Raw genomic sequence first — 21,358 nt, 5'->3', positions numbered from 1 at the left:
GAAAATAACCGATATTTCTCAGCAGCCTCAAGTGGGAAGCGCAAATCCTTTTTTTCTTTTGGGCTTGCGAGTTGCATTTTGATCCACCGTGGCCGCCCCAGGGGCTGTGAGTCAGCGTGCCACGGTGCCCGGCCGCCCAGCTGCCCGGTGTTCCTCCTCGTAGCTCCGGCACAGGGTTGAATTTGCATCCGAGCTCATCGTTGTGTTCACACACTTTGGCTGCCCAGAATCACACAGAATGCTGCTCACTTTCCTATCAGACACATGATCTCTCCAAATTACCTCCGGTGCAAAACAAAAACAAAAACAATCCTCAGGCCATTTAATGTAATTTTTCAGCAGGTGGAGTTAAGCCTGCAAAATGACCACTGCTTCTCCATCACCGAACGCCCGCTGCTAATTCTCTCCTGCTGCAACCCTGACAAGCCTCTTCCCCTCGCCAGCGCCGCGCCGTAATGCACACCCACGAGGTCTTATCACAACCACTTTGTTCCATCTGTGGAAGGAGTGGGAGTGTGTGGTCCCCTGTACGAGTTATTGCCGAAGAACCGCAGCATGAAATCAGCGTCGGCGGCTTGTGCGCAGTGTGCGGTCCGCCAGCGCTTTTGGATACATGAGTAGTGTCTCTTGATACTAAATTCGGTTCCCCCCCCCCGGAAGGCTGGGAGACAAATACAGCGCGATACCACGGCGACAGTAGAATTACATAGGTTGGAAAAAAGCAAACAAAGAAACCAGCGGGATGAGCGCTGCAGTCCTCGCAGCATCACACGCAGCCTGCATGCAAACACATTCTGTTCTCAATTGTATGATGTTCAATTCATGATAAATAGAAGGAATCATGATGGAATTATGTCGACTGATCTATCAGTCTGGCCGATATGTGCCCGTCACGGACATATCAGCATCAGCGTTTATGTTTTGCCAACATGAAAACTTTTATTCCACTGAATAAACAATGCAGATAAAAACATACATTAACATTCTAACCAAAAATGCATATTTGTCTTATTTTTATTGATAGTTACCTATAATAACGCTTTTAATTTCACTTCACAACATCAAGCTTCAATTGCATGTCTTTGTCACCAGGGTTTGATATCGAGAGCTTAGGAATCATTGACACATTGAAAACATATCAGTATCAGAATTGTTTCGCTGGTTAAAATCCATATCGCTCTAGAGTTGTTTATTGCGCGACATGATACGCGACACGTGCTCTTTGTGCGATTACTCCAACTGTGTGCAGGCAGGTGTGATTATGATGCATCGGCTAGTGACAGAAAGGCCAATCAGCTGCAGAAGGAATCGCCACAAAAAGGGGATGTGAAGTATATATACTCAACTAAAAACTAAAGGTGGAAAACAGGGACGCGAGTTTGCAGCCACTGCTGTTTCTTCAGCCTCGAGAGGCCACGTGACGCACTGAGCCGCAGAATGGAGCCGAGAGGTGACTCCGCTGACCGTTAGTGAAGGCCGGCCCCGGCATCCGTTGTGCGACAGGAACGCAGACCGACTTGGACCGACATCGGCATTGCCTCCATCTCGCAAAAAAAATATATAAAAAAACATATCTGGGGAGGTTTTTTTTAAGTGAGAACACTGCGAGTGCCTGTTGCTTAGCAGCACTCAATGGCTGTGTCTCCCGATGCCGGGCAATGAGCTTCATTAGCTGCGGCCTAACAGGGGAGACGGAGTGACACCTGGGACGGCCCCAGAGTCCTGTCAGGACCGGGCGGCAGGACGTGAATGCGACGCGTCTTCCAAAAATATCTGAAGATTATGTTTTGATTCTCCACCGGGAGGCCTGTGGGGATCAGACTGCGCTCACTGTCATTTTCTCCACAGAGGTTTAATTGACATTTTATGGGAAGCGCGGGGAGATTAAGCCTCGATGTCGGATGACAGTCATGAACCCCGAGCAGAACTGATGTTGTTATTGTGCGGCAGGTTTCCCCCGCTGATCCCCCTCGTACAGCTGATAGGACATGACACGACGACTCTCCTGGAGCAAGTTTGGAGGGGCTTTGTTTTCTATCAGCAGAGCTGAGCCTCTACCCGCGGTGGAGAAACACCATTCATAAATTTGTGCAATTACACAACCAAAGTAAACTTACTAGGTGTAAAACAGATGTGACACCAGAGATTTAAAAAAACAAAACAAACAGAGATCATTACAGAAGACCTCCCGCATAGAAGTCAATATAAAGGACAAAAAGAAATACCAATAAATCCAAGCAAATAAAAAAAAGACAGAAGAATGCAGACACTGATACAATATAATAACAATGCAGGATGTTTAAGGATCTCGGAAAGTAATAACCAGATAATAGACAAGGGAATGGAACATATTTCATCTCTAGATCTGTTTGATAGTAAGAAAAAGAACGTGGGAATTGACTGTATTTCTAAAGCAGCTGTCAGCATTCAACATAGGACTTATCTACTTGTATGTTAAATGGATTGTTTCCTTATGACGGACAGAGATTGATCGCCTGACCCTAGACCCCCTCACCTTTACAGAGGGCATCAGCATCAGCATCGTTGGTTTCAGGCCCCCAGCTTCCAACCTCTTTTTTTTTCTTCCGAAGCCGCAGCTAAAGAGCCAGAAGTGTCCCAGAAGTGGCTTTGGACTCAAAACACAGCCGAAGTGTTCATATTTGACTTCGGTCAGGTCGGCGGAAACATGAGTCTGAGCCTTGAACATATTTGACTCTTTGCTGTCAACGTGATACTCTCGACAAAACCTCAGATATAAAATGCACCGTTTACATCGGCTCGGTCAGTTGCACAGTACAGTATGAAGAGGAGAGTTACAGTGACGGATACATGACCACAAGTTTTAGTCTCAAGCTAAAATCAGGTGGCACGTGTGGACCCTCGCTCCCCAGCGGCGAGGCAAAAAATCCATACAGCTCTCGCCCATAATTGTCAGCTAAGACCAAGTAAGCCTCCCTGCACGGCACCAATTACTGTCCTTTACATTATTGACGGCCTATTGACATTTCCTCACCTGTTTATTGGAGGAATAAGCTCAAAGTTTGAGTATCTATTTCTGGAAAGGGCTTTTCTCTTTTCGGCCGCCTCTGACCAAGCAGTCTGGAAAACTCGCTCTCTGCTAATTGTCATTTAAGAAAGACCCATCAGGAACAGCCGACTGAGGGGGAGTGGACCAAAGGAACGTTCTCAGCCCTGATGGATTGAATGACTTATTGTGCAGGGTAATTCTGGTCCATTAAACATCTTCATAAGTTTTATCATTATGATAACATGGCCGGTGATCAATAAAATCAGGGAAACATGACAAAAGGCTGCAACAAATTCCAGTTGGGCAAGAAAATGTCGGTAAACCTTTCCACGACGTGTGAAATTAGTATTTTTGGGTAAAATTTTCACCATTTGTGTTGTAATGTTCTCCTCCAGCTAAGATGTTGTTGTTTTTTTGATAGTCTGACTGCTGCAGTTTGAGAAAGGTGCCTGGTTTCTTTCTACTTTATATTTTGGCGTAGTTACTTGGAAAATATCATCAATTACACATTTATCATTGGAATTGATGTTCCAATTAATATGTTCATGGCTTTATTTAATGCTCAGCAGTGACGCTGCTCGTTACTGTGGCTGTGCGAAACGACACTAAACGTCACGTGATGAACCTTTATTGCTTCATATGACGCTCCATCGTGTATTTTGATGTACCGCAAGTCACTCATTATGACACATGAAACATTTCACAATTTGTTTGGTGCCTTCCTTTCCTCCACACGACATGGGTTGCAGGCAGGAAATTTACATTAAGGCAACAAAAAAAGGCAAGTAAAAAAATGACAAAGAGTAAAAAGGTAATTTGGGGGAAGGACTCGAACAAAACAAAGCGCTCTTACTGTACCTAAAAGACGGAATGCACCTGTCGCATGGAAGAGCTGGGATATGTAAAGACTGACACGGACCAGAAAATAGTACTGTTACCGTTAAATTATGTCACAGGCCCAACCATCACCATAATTAAATCAGAACTACTATGACTGTGACTACGACTACAACTACGACTACTACGACTACTACTACTACGACTACAACTACTACTACGACTACTACAACTACTATTACTACTACTAATACCAACTTTCACCACCCAAACAACTCATCATGTCAAACAGTACGGAGAGCCCCAAAACAAACTGCTGTTTTTGCAACTTAACATATACAAAAACATATATATATATATATATATATATATATAAGTTTGTCTCTGCCGCTGCACATGACTTCTTCCCAGGGGCAGGTGATGGTGATGTTCATTGCCTTAAAAAGACAAGCGGTTGTAATACACCCTCTGAGCGCCGCTACCGCTTCAGACGTCACAGTTATACCCACAATCGGAAAACGATGAGACCAACTGGCCAGACAGCTGGTTAGCAGGCAAACTTCAGTTGAAGCGAAGAAGAATGAGCAAAAACCAAATGATGACCAACATTTTATTATTACGCGAGTTGCGGTAGGCTGGAATGATCCTGACAAATTGCAGCCAAAAGTAACTTTGAATTTATTGTAATTTGAATGCTCGGTAGGCTAATCCGGTAAGCAGATGTTGACACATTACAAAGTCATTTGTGCTTTTTTTTTTACCAACCAGGCTGTCTGTGATCCTTTTAATACCAAGCGGCTTCATTGTTTTATAGGAAGTGAGCCTGATAACACAGCTTTTTGTCCCCTAGTGCGGCTTTAATTATCATGAGGACCAATGTAACGAAAGAGCCACGACTGAAATGTCAATCTGACGTCTACGACTACGACTACTACTACGACTACTTCTAAGAATACGACTACTACTACGACTACGACTACTACTACAACTACTACTACGACTACTACTAAGAATACGACTACTACTACGACTACGACTACTACTACGACTACTTCTAAGAATACGACTACTACTACGACTACGACTACTACTACAACTACTACTACGACTACTACTAAGAATACGACTACTACTACGACTACGACTACTACTACGACTACTACTACGACTACTACTAAGAATACGACTACTACTAAGAATACGACTACTACTACGACTACGACTACTACTACAACTACTACTACGAGTATGAGTACGACTACTACTACAACTACTACTACGAGTATGAGTACGACTACGAATACGACTACTACTACATCTACTAGTACGACTACGACTACGATAAACCTTACGACGACCACTACTACTACTACGACGACTTCATTGCTTTATTGGAAGTGAGCCTGATAACACAGCTTTTTGTCCCCTAGTGCGGCTTTAATTATCATGAGGACCAATGTAACGGAAGAGCCACGACTGAAATGTCAATCTGACGTCTACGACTACGACTACTACTACGACTACTTCTAAGAATACGACTACTACTACGACTACGACTACTACTACAACTACTACTACGACTACTACTAAGAATACGACTACTACTACGACTACGACTACTACTACGACTACTTCTAAGAATACGACTACTACTACGACTACGACTACTACTACAACTACTACTACGACTACTACTAAGAATACGACTACTACTACGACTACGACTACTACTACGACTACTACTACGACTACTACTAAGAATACGACTACTACTAAGAATACGACTACTACTACGACTACGACTACTACTACAACTACTACTACGAGTATGAGTACGACTACTACTACAACTACTACTACGAGTATGAGTACGACTACGAATACGACTACTACTACATCTACTAGTACGACTACGACTACGATAAACCTTACGACGACCACTACTACTACTACGACGACTTCATTGCTTTATTGGAAGTGAGCCTGATAACACAGCTTTTTGTCCCCTAGTGCGGCTTTAATTATCATGAGGACCAATGTAACGGAAGAGCCACGACTGAAATGTCAATCTGACGTCTACGACTACGACTACTACTACGACTACTTCTAAGAATACGACTACTACTACGACTACGACTACTACTACAACTACTACTACGACTACTACTAAGAATACGACTACTACTACGACTACGACTACTACTACGACTACTTCTAAGAATACGACTACTACTACGACTACGACTACTACTACAACTACTACTACGACTACTACTAAGAATACGACTACTACTACGACTACGACTACTACTACGACTACTACTACGACTACTACTAAGAATACGACTACTACTAAGAATACGACTACTACTACGACTACGACTACTACTACAACTACTACTACGAGTATGAGTACGACTACTACTACAACTACTACTACGAGTATGAGTACGACTACGAATACGACTACTACTACATCTACTAGTACGACTACGACTACGATAAACCTTACGACGACCACTACTACTACTACGACGACTTCATTGCTTTATTGGAAGTGAGCCTGATAACACAGCTTTTTGTCCCCTAGTGCGGCTTTAATTATCATGAGGACCAATGTAACGGAAGAGCCACGACTGAAATGTCAATCTGACGTCTACGACTACGACTACTACTACGACTACTTCTAAGAATACGACTACTACTACGACTACTACTACGACTACGACTACTACTACAACTACTACTACGAGTATGAGTACGACTACGAATACGACTACTACTACATCTACTAGTACGACTACGACTACGATAAACCTTACGACGACCACTACTACTACTACGACGACTTCATTGCTTTATAGGAAGTGAGCCTGATAACACAGCTTTTTGTCCCCTAGTGCGGCTTTAATTATCATGAGGACCAATGTAACAGAAGAGCCACGACTGAAATGTCAATCTGACGAGAGCTCACGCTGTGCGCCTCATGTGCCTTCAGCCCAGATCCCTGAGGATAAATCCAGGTTTCGCTCATTAATTCGGGCATCAACATAAACCGCAGGTTGATGACCTGAGCAATCTCCCGAGTGGAATCCCTGTGTTCGGTCGCCCGCAGTCAAACTCGCACGGTCGCTGCAGCGTACCGGCGGGCGAGCCCAGCGCAGTTCACTCGTCCAGTCACGTCTGTCGCCGTCTGAGTGTGAGATCATTGGCAGAGGACAGACACAGTTGGTTTTCAGAGGGACGAGACTTCAAAACGACGGCTCGCGGCGCACATTCAAAAGGGGGGGGGGATTAGTGAAACATCCTTTTGAAATGAAAATGTGGAATGATGATTTCCCTCCAAGGTTGCAGAGGCATGAGTCACCTTTGTTAATGCTCATATTCCCCTACTGTGTTTTTTATCACTGAAATTGCTCCCCGACAACGTTGCGCTGGGAGCTGCTGTGAGAAGAAAAAACTGAAGATTGAGGAGCAGTGCTAGAATGACTATCTGATAAGGTGTCGGGTGACTCACGGCTGATTAGTAGTTTCCAGGCGATAGGTGGGCCCCCCCTGTGGAAGTGTGTGTGTGTGTGTGTGTGTGTGTGTGTGTGTGTGTGTGTGTGTGACTGAGTGCGTCCGAGACGGCGTGTCTGAAAAGATATACAGAGAAATGTCTGTAACGTTCGCCTCAGATGCTTTGCATCGAATCCGCCGCCGACCACATCGCAGCTCATGCACGCAATCCCACCTGATCCTGCATCGTGGGTCCGTTGGCTATGTTTGAAGTACGATTAAAATTGCGCCACATACATACATGCATTAGCTGTACTTTATTGTTGGCGTCTGCTGCAGCTTGGCCTAACGGAAAGAATATTGAATAATTCAGCCGGCACTACACACCGCAACTGAATTGCGCACTGAGCTAAAAGAAATGAGTGTTTGTTTGTTGTATTACGTCCCCCCCGGTGGGGGGCCGTGGGGGGCACATCCATCCAACAGGACCGCAATAGAAAATCCAGTGGGTTGTTGTTCTGCCGGTAATTGCTCTGAGCAGCCGGTTATGATGTCGTGGTGTGATTTGGTCAGTCGGACCGTTTGAGGCTGACCTGCACCGGGTGCTATTGAGTAACAGGGTGATTTGTACTGTACATGTTGTAGGAAAGGTCACGGAGTGCCTAGATATCGAGCACACAAACATTACTGAGCATTCCTCAGTAACAGAATATATATATATATATAGATATATAGATGTACTCTGTCTAGTGTTTGACATTGCATCAATTAATTTGGCAGCATTTTAATGTATGTTTCCATATGTTTTCTTCTTTTCAGTCATGAGGTAATCATGTTTTTTCTAATTTTCACATTTTTATTTTACATCTGTCTATTAGTCACTGCCGCTCTTGACGCCACTGATCCTGGCGGCGCTGACCTACTCTCTCACTCTACCACCACATCTCATTCTTCCTTTCCCCTTTCTCATTACAATACTTGGCAGTGACTTCTCTCGCCTTGTGCATGTGGTGTGTGTGTGTGTGTGTGTGTGTGTGTGTGTGTGTGTCCCATATGTCAGTGACGTGAGTCTGTTGGATTCCGTTCGTTCTGCCCTTTGGGGGCCATTTGTCGCGCCTCCCGCTGAATTCCGCTCTGCCGCTCGGATTCATCAGGGAGCACACTCGCGAGGGCGAGTATCCCATAATAAGAGCACAACCGTTCAAGGAATAGATGGATCTCCGTCGTCTGGAGCGAGTGTCATTGAGGGGAGTACAGTGGGGATAGACATATAGCAGGTTTTACACATGAGATGGATTACGTTTCTAGCTCTGGCTCGACCCCAGGATTTAAGGAATCTCAAATTCTCGGCAGGAGCTACGACACCAAAGCATCCACAGGCCCCATCGGGGACTACCAGCCTCTAAGTTCAGGCTGTTCGGCCTTTTTTTTTTTTTTTTGGGCTCTGTCTACCTCGTGTCACCAAGGAAACTTGAGCTCTCCAGAGCAAACAGACAACCCAGGGGACCTCAAATTCCTGGCAGCACTGTGCTTTTTGTAAATTGACGGTGCAAGGGTCCGCTCATATCTCTTAATCCTGCTGGTCTCCCATTTTTTCTTCCTGGCACACCAAAACAAACATGCAGAATCAGTTCTTATTTATTTAGTATTCATTTCTAATTACAGGCAGACCCACACTTGCTCGTGCAGTGACTTTGAGAACTTGTCTCTCTGACAGGAAATGTGTTTCTGGTGTTTGACTTGCAAACATGAAGTACTGTATGTCAGGCCGCTTACAGGCTTATGATTTGAACCTCGTGTTGGGCTGTTTCTGGGCCCAGATAATTAAAGGAAAGAAATCGGAGCGCCGAGTTGCAGTAAATACAGATGTTTCTATGTTAACCACTGTCTCCTACAAGTAGAAGAGCAGTGGAGGCAACATGACAGGAGCAGAATCACAGAAGCTCTTGGGTGGCTGGGTCAAGGCCGATCACATCCGGCTGGTACCAAGAGCTAATATTGGCTTATTTAAATAATGTTAGCAATTTCCAAACCGTACAGCTGCGCAAACCAATACGTTTATGTTGACAGTGTGATGAAATGGCATTGGGTGCATTTCAATCTATCTGCGTTCGTGAATGAATCATTTTGAGTAGAAATGTAGAAAAAGAAACTACGGCCAAAAATATTTCTTAAAAAATATTTCTCAGGTGGGAAAGTTGGTCCTCAAATTAATGTATAAAACACATTTTTCACATGGATTTGGTGAGTGATGATTGCATGTATAAATAATTACACAGTAACTGCACAATAATTTATGGCACCTGACTTCAGAATTAGGGCCACCAATAGATCTCGATGCTGAATCCCTATTAGACCTGATCTGACTAATGTAAGTGGATGGTGATGTACATATTCGTTTTGCATTTTCTTTTGCCAAGTTCCTGTAAATCACTCAACATTTGTGGATGGAACTTATTGTTCTTCGACGAACCTACAGATGATTATCAGCCGGCTCCGCTCAGATTGTTTTACAATCCCTCAGCTCACCGTCTCTTGCCTCTGACTTAAAAAAAAAATGGTTTGGTTCAACTCACTGCATCTCTCCTGTTTCCAGCTCCGCCTGTTTTCACATGGCCGATCCACTGTACACTTCTGAACCTTCCCAGAAACTAAGACAAGGGGACAAAGTTGGCAGTTGGCAGTTGTGCTCAAATTTTCTTGCTCAAAATGAATGGATAACCTGCAGTTTGAGTCATTATATGTTATATACTATTCTACTCCTATATAAGCTGGAGGATCTCAGTGGAATTCCGCACTAATTTGAAGTGCTTCGAATAACAACATTGGGAAAAAAGAGGAATTGAGGAATTGCCTCTTTGTTGAAGCAGAATTTAATGTTTGGCTTTTTTCTCTCCGTCCTGTAACAATAAGAGCCGATGCAACGAGCGGCTGAAAGACCATAACCATCGCGGCACCACAACAAAGTGGAATGGTGGGGAGACTTGGTGTTTCAGAAAGCACCGGTGTGGAAAGGTGCCCTGTCTGGGGGAGGTTAACCATGGTGTTCCCACTCAGGCAGACAGCTGAACAAGTTGTCCGCACCTCTGCACTCCCTGCTCTTCTTGACCTTCATTAAAATGCCATGGCCTGTAGCTACTAACGCCACCGGGGCACCTGGGGCAATACGGGGCAGATTAACCCGCAGATCAAGCAGGCAAAAGGTGCTGGCTTAAGCAACTGCTTGACACTCGTAGAGTAACTACCCGGGCCGGGTGTGTGTGTGCTAATGAGGGCCTACCTTGATGGTGTGATGAATAATGGATGACACATGTTACATAACCAGCCGTGTGTCAAAAATGAATGGAAAACAAACAGAGGTTGTCAGGAAATCTATCTTATTCTCTGACAAAATGATGCGGTAAGAGGAGCAAATGTTAAGCAGATATTAACTATGTTTATTTGGAAAGGATATTATATACTGTGTTCCACATGAATAATTTATGCTCTCAATCCAATTAAAAAATATATATATAATGCTACTGTTTCATTGAAACATTTATTGTAGTTATAGTACAGACAAATGAAAGTTGCATTTCCTGTTATCTAATGAAGATAAAGTCATGATCGACAGGCCCATAGTGTTGTGTGATCGGTGGTCCAGACAGGGGATGGGGCAGGCCGGTTTAATATGATCGGCTATGGTACCAAATTGTTTTTCAGATCCCTACTTCGTAGCCGGTTCCTTTTGGCCCACATGGGCCTTTGCCTACCCTTGGCTGTTGTCAAGCAATCAGACACATCACGTTAGAACTTGAAAACTGAGGAGAGGCGTACAATCATTGATCAGAGAAAACATGCAGTGAAACGCAAAGGTGGTTCGGATAAAGTAAAAGAAAAGAAAGAGAAGTCACTCGAGGCAGGTCTCAGTGAGGATGACAGTGAGGATGCCGGCGGCCCCAGTGACATGGGTGAGTGGGTGATGATGAGACAGAAAGCAAGGATGATGGCAATAGGCATATGAGTCAGCATGAGATTGACAGGAGGAGGCCTCTTAGACTTACTAGCTATATCAGTCACAATCACAAATGCAAGTAACAGGTATCAGTTATGAGACATTAATATGATAGCTTACTATTTTTTGGGTGAAATATATTTTAATGGCTCATTTTGTGACGTACTGTACTTGAAAATTCTTAAGAAGATACGGGAGTAAAGGTCATTTAAGACCCAGACCCGCCATATTTTGCCCCAGTCCACCCTTGAATATGAATAGCACATAATTCAAACTTAAGTCTATTCTTCCCGTTCTTGGTAATACATAGAAAATAATATGGGGAAAAAAACAATCTTCAATGATCACTTTTTTTTTTTTACACTAAGAATAGATCAGTGTTTTCAATACATATATTTTGCATTGGCCTCATTAAGCTCCCATTGCTCAACTCTACAGAGGCTATTAATTTAAAAAGACAGAGAAAGTGGAGAAAAAGTGGTGACACCGGCCAAGACGAGAGAGAGAGAGAAAGAAGGAACAAAGACAGAGAGAACGTAGATTTAACTTGCTAACATTATGTGAGATAGATGATTATAAGCTATAGATTTACTGAGCTTTTTTAGAACATTTCAACTTTTTATTTTGATTTAATTCCATGTAACTTATATCCTTGCACCAATCAGGATTCAGCAATACTGATGGCACAATCAGATTTAGAATCAGTAATGGGGTTGTTTGCTTGTGTTAAACTTTATTAAACTCTATAAATAACAGCCAAGGCTTTCCCTCCAAACTTCAACTTGGATTATTTAGCCATGAATATTAAATGTTACGGAGAAATGCTGCATAGATCTGTGTTGATAAATCTTGTCAATGTTGAGTAGCAGACGAGAGTCTGATGGATCTTAGCATCTCAACTTCTTCTAATTTAAGGCTGTTAAGTTAATTCATCCAACCACCGTCTGGTAATGAAATGTTCCCTTTTCTCCAGGTACAGGAAAGAAAAAATAAGTATGTTTGCGCTTAAATTATACAAATATACAAAAATTGAATTTAGGCTGCCAGCTGTGCCGATTTGGTGTTTGAGCAACGATGAGTCACCCCCCCCCCCCCCACTGGACCTAGGAGGCTCACGCTGTGGGTGTCAGCAGACGTTCAAAATAAATCATAGTAAAGTGGATTGAAGCCAAACAAAGGTTGAGTCATGCAGTTTATGATGAGCGCTGTCTCGGTGTATTCATAAATGTGTAAACCATTAGAGGCCCTTTGGATGTCATATGCGGAGAGACACAGGAGGTGTGATACATTTATTCAATTGCGATAGCTGGAAAACACATTTGCATTTCCTCTGGGGGATTATATTTATCTCTGATGTGGTGATATACCTCTTGATGTAGTATCGGCCTAATATTGTCCTCTTTCGTTTTTTCAGCAATCATCTTGGTGCACCATTCTGTCCCAGACGTAGAATCTCCGCCTCTGTTTGATGGGGTGCCATGATATCATACAGACATTCGTGCTCCTCAGAGGGTAAATCCAAATTCAGTTTGGTGGCTTGACTTCTCTCGTAGCGCCGCCACAAGGTCGACATTCGGGGTCATCAGTGGAACTACTCGACAACTCTCGGATGGATGGTGTAGATGGTGTAGGCCTACAGATATTCATGGTGCTCAGAGGATGAACCCTGGTCATTCCACTGAATCACTGTCTTTTTAACTGGTGTCACCAGCATGTAAAAATTTAGCTTATCCAGAGAAAAAACAAACTCGACAACTTGTGCATTGATTGTTAAAACATGTTGTACAGATGTTCGTGGTGCACAGATCAAGTGACCTAAAGACTTTTGTGATCGCAGACTTTTCTTTTAGTGCCACGAGGTGGTTGACGGTTGGATTGTCATAACATATGGAAACGTGTTCATGTTCCCCTCAGGGGGGGTTTGTTACAACTCCTGAATTTCCTCAACTTTTCACCTGCTGCTGACTTTGGGTCACACTTTCAGTTAGTCTCATAGGCTTTATGATCAAATACCTTCAAAACTATTATCATCCGTTGTCTGATAATGCTCTTCCTACTCCAAATGACACTAGAACTATTTTCAGGAGGCGCCTCTGCGTCCCACTCGGGGTTTGTTCCAACATTTGAAGAGTGACTCGACAGATGTGCAGTGGTACAGAAAACTTGTTCAAATGGAAATGTTCTGTGGGAGAAGCGGCTGTACTTAAATGCTGTTCTTTTATGCTTAATGTTTTGCAGACGGCTGGAAGATTCAGTTTCATTTCACCTTTCCAGTGCCAGGCTTATTAAGTAATGCCATAGAGTATTGTAAATTACTTTTAGAGCGTATCTATCAGTGAATTGTGGCGTATTCTCTTCTGTTATAGAAACACGTTGTGCTTCTGGCTGATGAAAGTGTTTTTTGACAAACAGATGTTGCCTGCTTAAACTATAGTTTAAGCAGGCAACCATCCCATGTCCCATGTCTTCTTCCTCTCTCCTCTGGGTGCCTGCATGGAGACACAGAGAAACAACCGTCCAGTTTCAGCACGACTCGTGTTATGTAATATTTGAGCGACTTGGCCTTTCTCGCGCTTCGAACATTTATTAAAGAGCGCGGGTCTCTTTCGACTCCACCGCACACCGTGCCGTACACGGACAGGCACGTTCACCTGTGCACACACGAGCACAAAGGCACCTGTGCATGGCAGGTCTCTCTGTGTGGCACAGCAAATATGTCTGTTCCCAAGACAACAGCAGATAATAGAGTCATTATACGGGGACAAACAGGTTACACAGTGCAGTGATGCTGCAGAAAGCCACACATCCCATCAACGAGTTCAGAGAAATACTCCAAGAGACCAGTTTGGAAAAAAGTTAAAGGCAAAGATTAAGCTATACTCCATTGTATTCAATTCATATATTTTTTCCCCTTTAACTTATTCAGGGCTATGAAATATAACACTCACCAAAACTCATGAAATGCGTCATAACTTGCGAATCAGTGAAACTTTTCTTGAAAAGTCTGCTGAGCTTAAATGTATAGTATATATAGTAGAATATCAGTACACAGGGCCGGCGCTGTACATGGGGCAGGGGGCCCTGAGCAGAGTGAGTTTGGGGCTCTTGTACACAGGTAAAACCCCCATTCATTTGGAGTCTGTCACGTTAAACCTTAAAGCATTGTCTTGATCATAATAATTAGATCATACATAAGGTCAATTTGTTTCAAACAATTTTAAAAAGAGTAATTTATTGTAACAAATGCATGCAATGTAGACTGAAAAAAAGGAAAATTGTTCACCAACTTAAAAACAAAACAACTGAAAACTTTAATTTGAGTTACAATTTTTTCATTTTCTTTTTTTCAGTGTAGATAATGTTACATTTTCCCTGTGAAGAGGCCTGACCCACGAGCACCCAGACGAGTTAACAACGATTTAAAAGTCCCTCCTTAAAAAAACAAATATTTTCTTATATCATATCGATTCCCCATCAGTAACAAGATCACATTAGCCACCCTATAGTTGAGCTAACGACATGTGGCTTTGGCCGCCCCCTGGCGGCTGCGTGACCCGAAGCAGCCACGATAGTTTGCCTTAAGGGAGGGCCGTCTCTGTATGCACTCATCATCTTATTGTCTTGAACCAATCCATGGTGGACATTAGCTCTTATTTGATATGAAAATGTCACAGAGATGATTACATTTAGAGAGTTAATATCCGCTCCGTAGGTGTGCAGGTCATCACGCCGCGCCCCATGGAAAATCCCTGTTAATCATCCCGCGTTTATTGCCTCGGAAATGTGTACGACACTAATGAATGTTGGATCTCAAGCCGAAGCATCCAGAGCTCGAACCGATATGACGTCGCTGAGGGTGTAGGATTTCATCGCTGCTTTGAAAGAAAAAATCTTTAATATACTTCTGTCATGACTTCCTTGGTGTTTATCACGGATCACACGTTCATTCTGTCCAGTCTTAGGCTTAAAAAGAGGATGAAAAATCGAACAGGAAACACATACAAGTGTGATAACCCTGCATTTGGCGACTGTCCAATCGATGCCCAGTAACCTCCGATTTAGTTGGCCCAAATGATTCGCCCCAAACAGAAACAGTTGTTTGTCGGCGTAATGTCTCTGAGTGCAAAACGTAATGTTGACGGATGATCTGTGGAGGAGCTCCATCAAGTTGCAGCGCAAATCAAATGGGGTTGTAATTTCCCCGCATCCCCCCACCGTAATTCATTACGTCCTAATTACTCCACGAGAAACAAATTTGAGCAATAAGGATCAATATCAATTAATTTGCTAATTTGAGCGAGGAGGGGAGAAGACAGATGGCGGGTGAGAATGCGAATGGGTCCAGAGAGGTAATTGTAATTGACTAACACGTCTGCGATGCCGCGAGCATGTTGCTGCGTTCCTGTCCCAAATTGATTCTTCATAAACAGAATGCAAAGTCTGTGAAATATGTTTTTTTCTCCCTGCATGAATGAGAATAAATTCTTTGGGGACACTGAAGAGGCAATTTCTATGAATTGCTCATATCTGCTGCCGTGATGGAGCCACCCGTTGGAGGTTTGCATCATATTTGGCCTGGTTGTCTTGTTTCCATAAAGCACGCTAACATTGATTTTCCCGCGAGGGAGCGATGAAGATTTGTGTGTCTTCAGATATTTGCGACGAGGTAATTCACGTCGCCGATACGGCGTGTGCGTAAACGATGTGTGCGCACCGTCGTTCAAAGAATGCCATCGGCTCATCGGCAGTCGGCGCACACCAGCAACGCGTTCCGTCCTGCAGCCGATCCGACAGCTTCCTGCACGGGGCTCCACCTTCGGGGGGCCAACCAGCCGTTTGAGAACCCGCACACTTCCCATTAATGCCAAACACTTTCCCAGAGAACACCGTAGCGGTTTTAGATTTGGTTCAGATGTCGGTCAGATCGGATTCTCCTGGCAGGGTTTTCCCCGATGGAAAGGTTTGCTCGGGCTGCAACAGCACGGAACCTCAGTCATGTGGGAATGAGTGGAGGCAGGTTAGAAAACCCAGTTGCTGTTTAATAAACATTTTTCTTCAGTACGCGGGTTGCGCGTTAAGACGATTCTGTCCACAGGGTGAAGAGTGATCCGTCGTACTCATGGATTCCACTCGACATTTTTCAAATCAGTCCGCACCCTGACTCATTTTGAGGTGAAGTTAAATTCCCCCCCGAGTGCTCTGGAAATGAACTTCAACTTGTGAAAAAATTTGCAGGCAAAGTATTGCAAACTATATACAGTAGTGGCAGTAATAAGGACTTAACCTACAGTAGAGGTTCTCACAACCTGGGGGCTTGGCGGGATAAAAAACGGGAGATGGGCTGTTGCCATGGCGTCCGTTAGCTGTTGGCTCCATGGAGATAAGGGTTGGACGTTCTTCTCCTTTTCATTTGTTCCGTCAGCAGTGAACCACTGAAGCTCCGGAGTCGGATCCATACAGCTGATGTCGTGCTCGGAATACGGCAGATACCAACAAAAAGATGAAGGGGGAAACTAATCCCTCACCGTTGATTCCCATTGCTTTTATTTTTTTATATCATACAGGATCTGTCACTAGTCCACAGTGCACGCATGCAATAGCACCTACTGCGAGTGTGACTTTAATCAAACCAGAAGAAAACATTCCATCACTCTACGTTTATATCTATTTGCAGTAACTAAAAAGGCCGAGGGCGCCAGGACAACCTGAAAAGACACCACACATTAGCATTCAATGGGAGTCATGTTTCTCGGGGGCACCTTGTGGATGTACATCCAACGTTCACTCTTCTCTCCACTCCGCTTTTTGTCCCCTCGAGCTCCGGCGAGCAACATTCCTCTCTTTAGCCGCTCGCCGCTCCAGCGCGTTGCCAGCTGTTTGGTAACGTTGTCTGTCTGGCTGAACAGGTAGAGTACAAGAGGGGGTTTTATCAAACAGCTGCAGGCTCAAAGCTCTCCACGAGTGCCGGCCGCCGGCCAGAACGTCTCATTGAAGTTGGGACGCGGTTGCGATTCATTTTTGAGTGTCGGCCTACGATTTACGATCACTGGCCTCCTCAAATCAATGCAAGCGCAATGGCAGAGTTCCCCCCTGTCGGTATCAGTCCCATTCCCGACATGCTCTGTACAAACGAGTGTGTGCTCAGCGGAGAGGTCGTGTTCGTGCCGATTAGTGAGCGGAGAGGCGTCTTTTATTGGCAAAATAACTGAGGATAAAACACACGAAGAGTCGCACTGTTTGCACATGAAGGACAGATCCCCATTAGACGGGACACTTGATCAAACACAGACGTTTAGAGGTCTGACGATCTAATGTACAAATTATTTTAAGACTCATTGTGAACACACATTAAAACAGGCCTCTGTCACATGAGGAAAGCGAAGCCACGCCTCAGACCCACGCTCTCATTTCACAGTATGAATTTGCCCTCTGACCTTTTGTATATTTTTGCCACGGACCCACCGACCTTAGCGGGACCAATTCGCATTTGCAAATAGGTCCGGGACCCGAGGAGCGTCATCAGTGGTCACGGGCCAAAATGCCTCGGGGACGCAATCCGACGGACCCACGACCTATCGGAGCAGCAGGATGTGTGATGTGTTGCAGAGCCACAGAGTAATGTAGACAGACCACGGGGTGCTGCAAGACCATTCAAATGCCACTATTCATAATAACTAATAATGAGATTTAAGTTAATAAAAACATCTCAACCTCCTTCTCAAACCGTGATGATGTAAAGCTCGTCGTCGTGCTCCTACAGCATGTTCCCGTTTGGATCCCTCTGATGAATCCTCTGGCCGTTAGCGCACGTTGTACGAGCAAATACAAATACTCTGTTTGCTAGTGCAAGTCAGGTCTTTTGTCTTCTTTTTATTGAAGTGCATAACTAAACACATGCTCGCGTGGGTGGAAAGCCTCACGGGAAAAACACGGAATCGATATTCTTGAGCACAAAACAAAACTTGCTCAGCGCGTTGTCTAAAAATTGAGATGTAAAAAAAGAAAAGTGCTGCAACCGTGCGCCGGAAATATTTCGGCTCCATTCGGAAGGCAGTGTTGCACACGGTGGGTGTTTTTTTCTGGCTCGTGATTGTCATGTTTAATGCTCACAGTGACGGGCTGCGGTGGAGGAGACAATCAGTGAGCGTTCCTTCGTGTGCAACATCGCCGGACTACGTTCACTGGCAAATTCTCTGGAGTCACTTCATTTGCATCCCGCACAGCACATAAAAAAAACCTTTATACGTATATATATATATATGCTACATTTGAAAATTAAAAACTCGCATATGAATCCGATTGTTGGCCCCACAGGTTGATTTTCAAAAGTCTGTGTGCGTGCGCGTGCGTGTGCGTGTGTGTGTGTGTGCGTGCGCGTGCGTGTGCGTGTGTGTGTGTGTGTGTGTGTGTGTGTGTGCGTGTGTGTGTGTGTGTGTGTGTGTGTGTGTGTGTGTGTGCGTGTGTGTGTGTGTGTGTGTGTGAGTCAGCAGCTTGTGGTCTAAAGATAAAGTTTAATTAAGATAAAAGCCTCACTGGCTCCTTCATGGCCCCGTTTTTTCACTCCCTCCTCCGAACTCTTCTACCTCACCGGAAACTTCTGACTAATTGGACGCCCCTCCCGCCACAATCTTTGAGCCCAAATAAGATTAATGAAACATCTCTGTGTGCACGCTCCTGCTCAGTGCCCCTTTTGGCAGCGCTCGCGGCTCTTAGGGAATTTTTTGTTTGTTTGTTGCTGTTGTTGCATTCTCTTTTTCAATGAGTCACAGGTAGCACCAGTGACGCCACCGCAACTTCACAAGCACTCAGTACACCTTCCACATGACTAATTCCTGCTGTCTGTCTGCTCTCTCCTCAGGCTATGGCCACGCGGCGCCGGGGACCGACGCGGGGAAGGCCTTTTGCATGTTTTACGCCGTCCTGGGAATCCCTTTGACTCTCGTCATGTTCCAGAGTCTGGGCGAGAGGATGAACACCTTTGTCAAGTACCTCCTGAAGCGCATCAAGAAGTGCTGCGGCATGAGCATCACCGACGTGTCCATGGAGAACATGGTCACCGTGGGATTCTTCTCCTGCATCGGCACGCTGTGCATCGGGGCCGCCGCCTTCTCCCATTACGAGGACTGGAGCTTCTTCCAGTCTTACTATTACTGCTTCATCACACTAACAACTATAGGCTTTGGGGACTTTGTGGCCCTCCAAAAGAACCGGGCCCTCCAGAAGAAGCCCCTGTATGTGGCCTTTAGCTTCATGTACATCCTGGTGGGCCTGACAGTCATCGGGGCCTTCCTCAACCTGGTGGTGCTCCGCTTCCTGACTATGAACAGCGAGGACGAGCGGCGGGACGCGGAGGAGCGGGCCTCGCTGGCTGGCAACCGGAACAGCATGATCATCCACATCCAGGATGAGTCGCTGCCGCGAGGCCGGCAGCGGCGCAAGCCATACCGGGCGGAGGTGACTGATTTGCAGTCAGTCTGCTCCTGTATGCACTACCACTCGCATGACTTTGGCAGCTCTGGGGGAGGGATGGGAGGTCTGGGCTGTGCCTTCTCCCATCAGAACTCATTCAGCTCGCAGCTGAACCCCAACCAGTACTTTCACTCAGTCTCCTACCGGATCGAGGAGATCTCGCCCAGCACCTTGAAAAACAGCTTCTTCCCTTCGCCCATCAGCTCGGTGTCGCCGGGCCTCCACAGCTTCTCGGACAATCACCAGCTCATGAGGAGAAGGAAATCTATCTAAGCCCCCGACACACACGGGACTAATGAGTTTCCATGTTTTCTACACAAGGTCAAACATTTCCAATGCTGCTCCTTACCAAATCTAATTTCAGCACTCCCCCCCCCCCCCCCCCCCGTTTGGTTGTATGTAATATAAAAAGTATTCTTAGGAAGAGATGAAGAACACTACGCCGGACAGCGAGCGTGGACCCAATGGGACGCAAAGCATGAACGCATGGATGTCTATTTTTTCAGGAGATTGCTCCATTGGAACGACACAAACTACCAGACCTTCCTTATTACATTTGCAGTACAAAATTGATATATATTAACTTTGGTTACGTACCAAACGATGCACACTTGGGAAAATGCTATTTTTCAAAAGGGAGTATGCTTGTTTCACCTTAACTTGAAGAGACTTTTTGCCGTTACGTGCGACTCCATTGCCTCACTGCAGACAGAGAATTTAAAAATGACGTTAAAGCATCAGGTATTGTTTTCTATAAGCAATCATATATCTCAATGGTTTCACCACACATCAAGCCAAAATACTGTTGCCAATATTAGCATGTGCATTAGATGTCATTTACGTGAGTGTGCCATGGTTTTTGTGACATTCTTTCGTCTGTGTTCAGAGCAGATGGTGTGTTGGGCGTCTGTTTGTTTTGGATTCAAAGGATCATGCTGCTGTTATTGATACTTCCTCTTCATACAGAATCTGATCTGGCCACAAAAGCTTTAATGTCACCCCTTGCCTTTTTCACAACGAGAGTTAAGTAGTTCTAAAGGAAAAGCTGCCATTTCCCCAACATTATTGGTTGTTTATGTATTTTCCCCCCATTGACATTCAATACTCAAATCAACGTCCACCAGCTCCTCTTCACATTGACCATTTTTCGCCAGTATTCAATAATCACATGGGGATAACTGTATTGTAAAATAGCCAGCGATACCAGTGTCTTTATTTACAGGGACGTTAACGGACCAGAATGCATTGCTGGCAATATATATACAGTAACACAGGGGTAATTGAGCAAGTTGATACTCCTTAAAGAGACAGATTTTTAAATGAATGCAGCAGATACTTAGATATCGTGGATTTTAGTGGCCCAGAATGTTTCGAGCTCCAAAGCCTTTGGTCCCACACCTCCGGTGATGCAACTCTGTGGCGTCTCTCAGTAAACCTTTAGGAGGGGAGGCTTCAAGTCCGAGCTGACACAACCCTGGTAACGTCATGACGACATCATCAGGGTCATATTTTCATACCTTGAACAGCTCCTT

General features: G+C 44.7%; 1 protein-coding gene across 3 annotated transcripts in view; it reads left to right on the top strand.

Annotated features, from left to right (window-relative positions):
- Positions 1–20,207, top strand: part of kcnk9 (potassium channel, subfamily K, member 9) — a 38,676-nt gene extending 18,469 nt beyond the window's left edge. For all 3 annotated transcript variants that reach the window (XM_035635296.2, XM_035635295.2, XM_047332236.1), the window contains one exon: positions 19,216–20,207. In XM_035635296.2, coding sequence (XP_035491189.1) covers positions 19,216–20,099 — 884 coding nt within the window. In that variant the 3' untranslated portion in view covers positions 20,100–20,207. The remainder of the gene's footprint in view (positions 1–19,215) is intronic.
- The last annotated feature ends 1,151 nt before the right edge of the window (positions 20,208–21,358 follow it).

Source organism: Scophthalmus maximus, chromosome 5 (assembly GCF_022379125.1).
Source record: "Scophthalmus maximus strain ysfricsl-2021 chromosome 5, ASM2237912v1, whole genome shotgun sequence".
Classification (NCBI taxonomy): domain Eukaryota; kingdom Metazoa; phylum Chordata; class Actinopteri; order Pleuronectiformes; family Scophthalmidae; genus Scophthalmus; species Scophthalmus maximus.
The sequence above is the reverse complement of the archived record's forward strand: the minus strand, read 5'-3'. Positions and strand labels throughout refer to the sequence as shown.